This window comes from Procambarus clarkii, chromosome 25 (genome assembly GCF_040958095.1).
Source record: "Procambarus clarkii isolate CNS0578487 chromosome 25, FALCON_Pclarkii_2.0, whole genome shotgun sequence".
NCBI classification, from domain to species: domain Eukaryota; kingdom Metazoa; phylum Arthropoda; class Malacostraca; order Decapoda; family Cambaridae; genus Procambarus; species Procambarus clarkii.
The window spans coordinates 3,349,625-3,361,494 of record NC_091174.1 but is presented as its reverse complement, the minus strand read 5'-3'; the positions used below and the strand labels follow the sequence as shown (position 1 = coordinate 3,361,494).

Below are 11,870 nucleotides of genomic sequence, written 5' to 3'. Positions count from 1 at the left end.
TGGTCTGGCTGTGAAGAGAATAGAGAATATATGTTCCTTAATGGAACCCTGTTGCTTATGTATTGTTAATCGCCTGGAAAGAAATGTTGCTGTCTTGCATATATACTGAGTTCTTGGGTGCTTACAGTCCCCAAGTGGGCATTTGAAGGCATAGACGACGTTGGTCTCTAAGGCATTCTGCTTTGTGTCTGGAGAGTTTTTCATGAGTAGGTTGGCCGTTTTTTTGGTTTCATAGTAAATCGTCAATTGTATCTTCTGATTTTTGTCTGTAGGCAAAAATCTACTATTACAAGAATCCCCTACAGACAAAAATCATTAGATACAATTGACGATTTACTATAAAACAAAAAAAAAACGGCTAACCTACTCATGAAAAACTCTCCAGACACAAAGCAGAATGCCTTGAGAGACCAACGTCGTTTATGCCTTCAAATAACCACTTGGGGACTGTAAGCCCCAAAGAACTCGGTATATAGGCAAGACAACTACGTCTCTTTCCAGGCGATTTAACAATGCATAAGCAACAGGGCTCCATTAAGGAACACACAATCTCCTCTCACAACCAGACCGTCACCAGAGAAGTCTTAACAGACAACACAAAAATCATCGATAGGTACAGGGATAGCAGGCGGCTCGACATCTGCGAGGCACTACACATCAAAAAGTCAACACCAGCAATCAACAGCCAATTAATGCACAACTATATTCTACCCACTTCAAGACTCCGTACCAATATAGAAGCATCAAGAGGAAGTATGGGCCAATAGGCCCTCTGCAGTTGCTTCCATCCAATTAATACCCATTGTTTCGTGTTATGTCGACCGTTTGTCACAAATTTGTTCATCTCATCCAAAACTGTTGCACTATATCACCTCACCCAAGTGCAAGTATATGTAAGAATGATAAGCTGTTTAGTGTTAGCATAAGTAAAACTCTGTTTAGTGTTTAAGTTACAATTGTGTGTGTAAACAGAAGTCTTTGAAAATGTAATAAGTTATTACGAAACGCGTTCAAGCATTGCGTCAGACTAGAAGTAAAAATGAATTTTAGAGAATTGATTTTTCAATTGCCATCCACAGTAAAAAGAAACAAAGAAACATTGAGAATTTGTGTTTAGAATTATTAATCTCACTTTTTTGGTCATTCATTCATTCATTCATTCATTCATTCATTCATTCATTCATTTATAATATATATATATAATATAATATAATATAATATAATATAATATTTTCATAAAGGTTGCTCGCGCACAAATGCGTTCTAACACTATGAGCGTAGCTCTTTTGCTGTAACTACACTTGGGTAATTAGTTACACACACTAGTGTATAGTATAATCACAATTTAGAACAAACAGTACATTTACAGTACATACAGGTAGTGCTTCATTCTATTTGGGAACCATGATGTATGTGTCGTGCAGAATAAACCATTGATATAGAATTTCTTCTGCTTCAAATTTTGTTATATGTGCAGTTTTTAAATATAGAAATTGCATAGTTGTTGCACTTAAGCTATGTGTGTGAAGTGGAGCATCACATGTCTACTAGGGCAGATGCAGCCCATGTTTCCTACCAGCAATACCGTGAATATTTCATCTTCAAAGGGAAGCCTTGTTTACTTTGTTTAAATATTGAGTAACTACAGTAATTACTTCCACAAACGGAAATAGCATAAAAAGGATTAAAAATATCTGCCAAATCCTTATTTATGTCGTTTGAAAAAATGCATGCATTTGCCTTTATCCAGTTTCGATTTGTAGTATTACCAATTATCCCTTGCGGAACATTTTTTTAAGAATATATTGCAACATACAGTACTCTTTTATCCTTTGTTTTTAATTAAAAGACTGTAGCCAATATTTAGCACCTTTTTCCTTCATAATGGTGAATGTTTGCCATGTACCAATCCCTGAAGCAAATCAATATGGCAATTGGGAATTAGTACAGTGTTCTCATATGGGATAGTTCTACTTAATGTAGCAGTTGGGGAATTAAAATGACTGCATTGTAAAATGTCATTAGCTTTATCAGTATTTGTTTCATCAAGTTTGGTTTCAAGACATCTTGTATTAACTCCATTGCATGCCGTCTTCAGCTTCAGTTAACTATCCTCTACTATGTGTGATCCATTTTTCTTTTAAAGATACTACGTTAGTCTAACTTATGAACAAATGAGTTGGAACCAACAATTAAGCCACTGGTTGAAAGCACAATAAGGAAGCCTCGTATTAGAGTAATTTTTACTGCATTTGTATTATGAATGCTCCGGCTTGAAAACCTGGACCTCCTTGTGTATGTTTGTAATGTTTATAATCTATAGCAACAGATGATCCCAGGCTGAAATGATCTATTACAGAAAGTATATATATAGATGATGATCCCTTTTCCTTCCCCTTCATGTTATCAGGTGCCATTAGTACATGTAGCTTGCCAGTTGGATTTGTGTTGATTTCTCTTTGTTTGTGAAAACTTTAACAGTCATTCCCTGCCCCCACCCCACCCTTTCCCCAATCTCAAAGTACGTTCCTAATTATAGGGAAAAATATAGGCATTAAATTCTCTTCTGTATTAAAAAATTTAATGGTTTCTGCATGAAATCATCTTAACCAAAACATCTGTGGCTTGTTGAATGCAGATTTCCCGAGTGATGTTCATATTGCTGAAGTACTATACAGCAGTGAACTGTCTTTAGTTGTGAGTATATATTCTCAGAACCTCATATATAAGTACAATATACATGTAAAAGGAAAAACTTCCAAAGGCAAACCTGAGCATTGTGAAATCAATTTTTAGCTGTCTTGATTATTGAACATTTTATTTTTTTCAATGTTACAGGAACCACAATTTTTTTTAATACAAAAACATATTATGTCTGGATTAATCTTTATGACAACGTTGCTATTTGTTTCCATAAGTATCCCATTTTAGCCCATTGTGAAAGAAGAATGGAATGGCTTGCTACACTTCAAAATATGATATAATGAAGAAATTTTGTATGGCTGTTTGTGGTAACAAGTCTGTCACATAATGTTATCCTGTATCTGTGTTGGAGGGGGATTTTGTAGTATATTTTTCATGTTCTTGAAAACTGTGCAATGGGAAACCTTTTCTGTCTCATGTTGGATTAGCATCACTTCACATATTATTTTAGGAAATACAAATGTCTAAAAGACTTAAATTTTAACACTACATTTGTTGTTTTTATTTCATGTTTGTAATATCTAACATTTGTCTCCATGTTCACAAATTATATGCCTGTGCAATACACTTTTGTAGCTTAAAAGTTTCCTTATGACTTGTTTGCATGGGCTACAAGCACCTGCAGAAGCCTACATGTCTTGTTGTAATTACAAGCACCAGGCAGTGTGCACCTGGCTGCTACACTTGTAACATTGGTGCTGGTGAGGTGGTATTACCTGCACTGCACAAACCCTCATCTAGTGGTTGTAGAAGGTCATCCAACTCTGCAACTGCCACCACCTTACAGTATCCAACTACCTAGGGGATGTCACCATGTATTACCTAGGCTTTTTTTTTTTTTGAGATTTCATCTGAACAGCAAACATTCTTGATTTTGCAACTAGTCCAGTCATTTTAGGCATTTTGTTTTTAACAGCCATGTGATTTGTTGAGACCTAAACATAATAATATACATGTCATTAAATAAACTGATGGAAAATATATAAATACGAGTTCAAAGCCGTGTTTTCAATGTGCTGATCTTTTATGGGAATTGAAAGTCGGCAGCTAAAAGCTTGGAAACTCATCATGAAGAGTGCATAAGAGTGGCAGTGCCTGATAAGTGAACAGCAAGATTTTGAACTTTTTCCTTATGATTGCAAGTTATAATTTTGCATGTCAGTGTTTAAAGGACAAGAAATGTAGTGAAACACATTAAGAAGAATTTAAAGTGACAAGAGTAAAGTGTTTAGTCCTTGTGATCCTGAGAGGAGGAAATATCTAAGGGGTGTATCATATAGGTACCCAGCGTGATCACATCCTGCATAGGCCCATCATCTAGTAAACTCGTCCCCAATGATGGATCCCCTGTGGCTGGACACATGGCTGATGGGAGCCCGTTACCTCCCCTTCCCCTGCGCATTCGTATGCCACTTCTGTCTGGCATGGCAGATCGTGGCTTTGGCCACTCAAGGTCACGCAAGGTCACACCCCCTCACCCCCTAGTCTGTTGTGTAGGTATGTAGGCCACACCAGCTGTCACAAATATGCCTCGCTCACTAGTGTCTAGGCAGACATAGTGCTCTTATTTTATGTTTTGCATTAGCCAGTACTGTCTTTATTGATGTCGTAGGTGGTGCAGTCAGTGTTTAGCTCTTTAATTTTGATTCATTGCAAATTAGAATGCGCATGGTATATTTTCCTCTTTTTGTTACGTAGTAGGATAGATTACAAAAGATATTAAATTTATTTATTTCATAACAACCATTTTGAATTGTATTTGGAATTTTTCCTTTAATTTCCATTCTCTGAAATTTGTTTGTCAGAGGTGTATTTACAATAAAAATCCAATATCTCAATATCTGTGAGTTTGCAAGTTAGCATCTACCTGCTATGGTGGCAGGCTTGCTTGTATTAGCCTAGTAGACATTAGTATTAATTAACCCTAGCCTGCTGCTGCATGTACCTTGTAATGCATAGTGCATGTTGACCTTGTTAATGTGTGGTGGGAGGTGGTGGTGGTGGGGACAATTGCATGTCTTTAACTCTTCAGCTGCCTTCTGCTTAGGCCTTTATTTATTTATTTTTATTTACTTATTTTCAACATACAGATTTGTAGTACTGAAGAAAAACTGCATTTTGATAAATTGAGAACAGACAGATTAACCTGATTGATATCTGAAAATCACTTATATTGTACTGTACTGTATTAGAATTTCAAAATGGAGTTCATCTTTAGCTTACTAAATCATGTTAACTGAGAACTTGGCTCAGATCTATCACTGTGAATTGGATTTTGGGTTTTTTTAACACTTGCAAAAGTTTGAGTGAGCAGCATGCTACACGTGTCTTACGGTCTCTGGCAACAATGTGCAGTTGTGGGTGGGTATTTACCAGGCAGCTTCGCTAGTTGGTGCTTACTTAGCCTAACACGGTGTCTGCAGGCGATGAGTCACAATAACGTGGCTAAAGTATGATGACCAGACCACACACTAGAATGTGAAGGGACGACGACGTTTCGGTCCGTCCTGGATCATTCTCGAGTCGATTGTGAATCTCGCAATCGACTCGAGAATGGTCCAGGACGGACCGAAATGTCGTCGTCCCTTCACATTCTAGTGTGTGGTCTGGTCGTGACGGTGTCTGGTAGCTTCTCTTGAGCAACTGTGTTGTGGCCAGCTGTGTTTAGAGTGCACTACCTGGTCACGCCAACACTTTTTTTTGTAATCATGTTAGCTTGAAGAGTTTTTACTCTGCTCCTTTTATTAGATCTTAATCTTTATCTTATTTTGATTTGCTTTAGTGTACTAGGCCTTGTTTGTTTGTTTACCAAGTAAGAGCATAAGTAAACTTGAGTAATGACAGAAAAACCAATGAAATATTGAAATAGTAATAGCTATAACACTTTATCTATGCCATATAGTCATAACAGTGCTTTTCCAATATCATAGACTAGAATAAGCTTACTCTTTTTTCATCTCAAGATTTATGCTGTGCAAATTTAGTTTTTGATTAGCATACTTATCTGACAACTTTTTTTTTTTTTTATAAATTTTATATACTGTACATTAAAAAAATTCAAAGCAAGAATGTAAACTTGATTCTTGAAGGAAAACCCCCCAGTTTGCACACCATAAATCTTGAGCCACATTACCATGCAGCACAAACCAACAGCAGACGAAGGCAACTTTGTGCAAAAGTTTTATTTACTAGACTGGCATCTTGAAGTAATGTAACATCTTTCAAGGATATAGTAAGAGATGTAGCGATAAATAGTTAGCGATGTATGTAACTGTCAGAGAACGTGGGTGGGTGGGGTGGGGGGGGGGGAGAGACATCTGAAACTAAAAGAAAATGTTTTCTATGTTTTAGCGTTTAGGAGTCATTGATGTCAGTGCTTAAGCATTTATAATATAGAGTAATTGTTTTAAACACAGTTTAAAACGATGATCTTTATGTTCTGGCTATAATTTTGCAATGTGCATCAAATAGCCAGTTAATCTTGATTCAAAAGAGTGAACAATTTGCTTTTGATTTCAAGGGACCATTTTAAATAATTACTGTACAGGGTTTTTAGGTGCTAGTTCCATTTATTTTTCAAATTTTTTGCTGAAACTAAGTAGACATATAACTTCATTGAATACAGTTGCAAATACAGGGAAATGATAGCATGCAGGTTTAATGAAGCTGTTGGTTTGTGTTGTAAATGGGAGTGGCTGTTGCCCTCTGCTGGTGCTGTGCTGCTGTACTGCTGCTGTTGCTGCTGCCTGGCTCACCAGGGCTGACGGCTCTTCTCTCTCTCCACCCCCAGGGATCATGCGCAGCTTTGAGCCCCTGCCGTGCCCCATCTGCCAGCGCACCTATAGCTCTCCGGGCAACCTCAAGCAGCACCTGGAGAACATACACATGTCCAGCAATGAGCTCAACTTTGAATGTCGCATCTGTGGCAATAAATTCAAGAGCAAGTGGTACCTGCACAAGCACCTTCACCGTGCCCATCACATTCGTGGCCGCAAGGAAACCTAGGTTGCTCTTTAGTTTGTATGTAATGTGCAACACCCACGACTTAACGGAGATAACTTCCTCTTGTGGTGACTGCATATTCCTTGCAGTACTGGACCAATGATATTTTACTAATGGGTTACAGTGTCTATATATACTTCCTATTATACTTTGAAATGTACATTCAACAAGCATGGTTTGTTGTAGTACACTAAATTTAAAACTCAGAGCTGAACAGAGTAGTCATACTTTGTTCATGGGTACATATAAATGCTCTGCATCAGTGAAAGTGTGCCACAGAGTGACCTAGGTTTTAGATGGTCTCTCTACCCACACTATGCCCTACTTATGACAACCAAAAGGTGGTGCAGGTGCCACTATGTTTGCCCCAAAAGATATTGGAATCGCCAGCCTCCTAACTCAGATGGGGTTGCTACTTTCATGGCTTGCTTATTTTAGGGAAATTACAGTGATATTTTTTATAAAAGTTTTCACTGTGCACATTGAACTCGGTATATTTGCTTGATGTGTGTTTGTGACTGCTAGTGGGTTAATTCTGCCGCATCAGAATTGCTTGGTGTTGCGACGACTGGAATGCCAATAGAAAGACACCCTATTTATACAACATGCCCACAGCCAACTGCCAGTTATTATTATGCACTAAATAATAGATCATTTGATATGAAATTTGATTCTGCTCAGATAATTCACATCTTGATGTTAATTGTGTTTTAAGAATTTGAGCTTTTAAAAGCAATATTTAAGTTGCACTTTTAAAGGCTCTTGAAAAGTGTAACCTGCATCTGTTTGGCACAGTTTTATATTCATTTTCCTATTCACACATTTTATAGTTATGTCGGTGGCCAGGAACTACAATAAAATGGCCAAGTAATGTTTCTTAAGAGATTCAGATGCTATAACTAGAAAAAAAGAAGGTAGTAGTAGTAATGCATTTTGGTCATTCACAAAACACCACAGGAGCATACAGTATTCTATCCTTTCGCTGACGTTCCCTTTCAGACTGGAACGATTGTACAGTTGTGGTAATCGTGCAGCAAAATATGAATACTTGCTCGATTTGCAAGAATTTAATCCAAAATGAGAATGCTAATATTATTAGAATACTGAAAATATTATAAAGTGCTGTATCTGTCATTTAGTCACACACAAGAAATGTTAGTTTTTTTTTTAAGCATAAATATTTATTTATTTTTTTATATTATTTATCTATTTATATTGTATAGAATATAGTGGCATCTTTTTTTTTTAGTTTGCTTATAAAACACAATTTTATACAAAATTATTGAGCTGACAGATTTGTTTTATAGCTGTTGTTAAACTTCTGGCAGACATCTAGTTATACAATATATGCTAGCAGATTATTTTTTATTAGTGTTTAAGCTCCCTTCATCTAACCTACCCTAATCTAGTAAGAATAACATTCAGAGAACAAATATTGCCGCTGCTGTGTTTATATACTGAACGTTAAAATGCCTAATCTGCTCCTTTGAATTGTCATAAACAACTGAAAGGCTGCTAGACTTTTAGCCACCACTGTAATTTATTGTTCTCACTCCTAAATATAGTATATGCATGCACATGCATGCAACACTGCATGTAAGTCTAGGCATAATGTACAGGACACTTGCTCAACCATCTTTGCGCCTGCGTAACATATTAATTAGCGAGAATACGACAAATTACAGCAGTGGCTAAAATTCTGTCGGCTGTTTAGCTGCTTATGACAATTCAAAACAAACCCAACAAAACCTGGACCAATATAAGCTAGTACAGTATAACATATGATAACAAAAAGATTTGTTGTCACACCACTGTCAAAGGAACAGCCTAGTAATTTTAATGTATGTAAACACAGCAGCATTATTTTTAATCATCCTGAATGTTATTGTTGTTAGATTAGGATAGGTTAGATGAGGGGAGCTTAGATACGAATAAAAAATAATCTGCTAACATTTTTCTATAACTAGAGATCTGCCAGAAGTTAACAAAAAAAGCCATACATTGCACACACCTGTTGACTCTATATATTTTTGCTTAGCGTACTCTCGATGTATCCAAACTCAAAGATGCCGTGTGTGTAATTATCTAAGTGCAGTTACACGATGAGCTATGCTCGTGGTGTCCAGTCTTCACAGTACTCGTCATATAATGTATTGAAATTACTGACAGTATTAGCCTCCACCACCTTCTCACTTAACTTGTTTGAACCATCTACCACTCTGTTTACAAAAGAAATCTTTCCAATATTTTTTTGCACCTTTGTTTCCTTACACACAAATCACAATAACGTGATACATCAAATGAACAAATCCTCAAGGGCCGTGATGAGGGTTTGAACCCATCCATGCACGGGATGTTCACAGGTGCATTTTAGTCAACTGTGCCACGACATGGTCAAAATGATTGCAACCTGGAGTGCTACTGCCCTCATTAGGATCCTGAAGCTTCTCCGAAGCCCAATCGGGGTTTCACACAATTCCCCCATCTTAGTGAGGGCAGTAGCACTCCAGGTTACAATTCTTTTGACCATGTCATGGTACAGTTGACTAAAACGCTCTGGGAACATCCCGTGCGTAGGTTCGAACCCTCATCACGGCCCTTGTGGATTTGTTCATTTGTTTCCTTATCTTAAATCAGTGTCCTCTTGTTCTTGAAGGTGCTAGGTTTAGGAATGAAATCAGGATAAACCGATAATTGTAAATGCTTACAGCCCTTGAGCAAGCAACGCATGGACAAAGGAGGAACAAGATTACGAGAGAGAGCCTCATAATGGCCATGAGATATTATAATAAATGATGATAAAGATAAATCATGATTGTTAGTCCTGGAGGATTTCAACTTGACAGCAATAGACTGGGAGGTCAGCGAAGCAAGAACAGAGGACATTTGGGCAGGCAGATTTGTAAACCTCATTCTGGAAACATTCTTGTAGTATCGACATATCAAGCAGGCCACAAGAATGAGGGAAAGGGATGTTCCATCAATACTGGATTTAATATTCACCAGGAAAGAAGAGGTATTTGATATCCAGTACTGACCTCCCTTGGGAAAGAGTGATCATATCCTATTAGAAATTAAATATGCATTGCAGTATAATCTGAAAGAGAGCGTGGACAATGAAACAGTTGATAAACTCGATTTTAAGACAGGATTCAAGGACCAGAAAACAGGATTGGTTGAACAGAAATTGTGAGAGGGCCGGAGAGGAAAGGACAAGAAAATGGGTTCAATATAGGAAGAGGCCTAACCCTCAAATATACCGGCGTTACAAGCAAGCAAGAACCAATTTCACAGCAGTGACCAGAGAGACAAAGAAATTTTTGAGAAAGGTATAGCAGACAAATGTAAAACAGATCGAGGCCTTTCCTATAAATTTATTAAAAGCAAGCTGCATGTAAAGGATAATATGCCGATATTGAGAACAGGGGAATAGGACTTCTGAGAATGAAACAGAAACGTGTGAAATGCTAAATGAACAGTTCCAAAGTGTGTTTGTATGAAATGAGGATTTCAGAGCTGGACCCAATACCAATTCCAGAGCACACCAGAGAATATATAAAGCGGTATCTCAAGACAAAGTGGAAAAAATGACTTGAGGGGCTAGGAAGAAATAAAGCAGTTGGACCTGATGGCATTGCACCTGGTGCTGCGAGAATGTGCAACTGAGCTGAGCATTCCACTCCAATTAATATTCCAGTATTTGTGCTGGAATATAAACAGATACATGGAAAAAAGGCAAACATAGTACCAATCTATAAAAATGGTAGTCTAGAGGAACCTCTACATTACAGTATACTGTAGACCCGTAGCATTAACAAGTGTGGTAGTCAAAGCACTAGAAACAATAGTTAAAGCCAAATGGGTTGAACACCAATTGAGTAATGACATAACACAGACAGTATGGTTTTCAAACAGGAAGATATTGTGTAACAAATGTGCTTAGTTTTAATGATAGCCACAGAGATGCTACAGGAAAGAGGTGGTTGGCTTGATTGTGTCTATCTGGACCTAAAAAAAAAAAAAAAAAAAAAAAAGCTTTTGACAGTCCCACACAAGAGACTGTTCTAGAAACAAACATGCTGGAGAGGTGGCAGGACAACTTCTGACATGGATGAAAAGTTTTCTAATGACAGACATGAGCGCAGTAACTAGAGACGATGCATCTGACTGGAGGAGTGTTAATAGCGGAGTACCACAGGGTTCAGTTCTTACACTAGTAATGTTCATCGTCTACATAAACGATGTACCAGAATGAATACAGAATTATATGAACATGTTTGCAGATGCAAAGATACTGGGGAAGTTGGGAGATGCAGACAATTGTCATGCCCTCCAATTTGATCTAGATAAAATAACTACTTGAAGCTCAAAATGCCAAATGGAATTCAGTGTGAATAAATGCCCTGTTACGGAATGTGGAATCGGAAAAAATAGACCTGTCACAACTTACAAATTATGTGGAAAGGAGTTACAGAACTCTCAATAAAGAAAGAGACCTTGGGATGGTTTTGGATAGTAAACATTTTTTTGGAGGATAGTTAACAAACTGTCACCAGAGGAACACACAGAGAACATTGTGCGATGAGCCTATGCCACGCTTTCCAATTTCTGAATTGCTATTAAATACATGGATGGTGAAATGCTAAAGAAATTTTTCACAACCTTTGTGAGACCAAAGCTGGAGTAGGTAGCTGTTGTATGCTGCCCAAGATAGGGGCAGCATACACCATATCTTACGAAGCACATCAACAAACTGGGAAAGGTGCAAAGACGTGCAACTAAATGGCTCCCAGAACTGAAATACGAGAGCTATGAGGAAAGGTTAGAGGCATTAAATATGCCACATCTAGAAGATAGAAGAAAGACAATCAATGTGATCACTACAAAAGAAAAAAATAGTAACGGTTATTGACACAGTTGATAGGGAAAAATTTCTAAGACCTGGTACTTCAAGACAAGAGGTCATAGATTTAAATTAACTGAGCAAAGCTGCCGAAGAAATATAAGAAAGTTCACCTTTGCAAGCAGACTGGTAGACAGTTGAAACAAATGAAGTATGGTGGTGGTAGAGGCCAAAACCGTTGGTAATTTAAAATTTTTTTATGAGTGCTGGGAAGATAGGACACTACGATCATAGCTCTCACACTATAACTACACCTAGGTTA

General features: G+C 37.5%; 1 protein-coding gene across 1 annotated transcript in view; it reads left to right on the top strand.

Moving 5' to 3' along the window:
• The first annotated feature begins 6,498 nt into the window (after positions 1 to 6,498).
• Positions 6,499 to 11,870, top strand: part of LOC138368334 (PR domain zinc finger protein 5-like) — a 51,299-nt gene continuing 45,927 nt past the window's right edge. The window contains exon 1 of the mRNA XM_069330860.1: positions 6,499 to 6,650. Coding sequence (XP_069186961.1) covers positions 6,499 to 6,650 — 152 coding nt within the window. The remainder of the gene's footprint in view (positions 6,651 to 11,870) is intronic.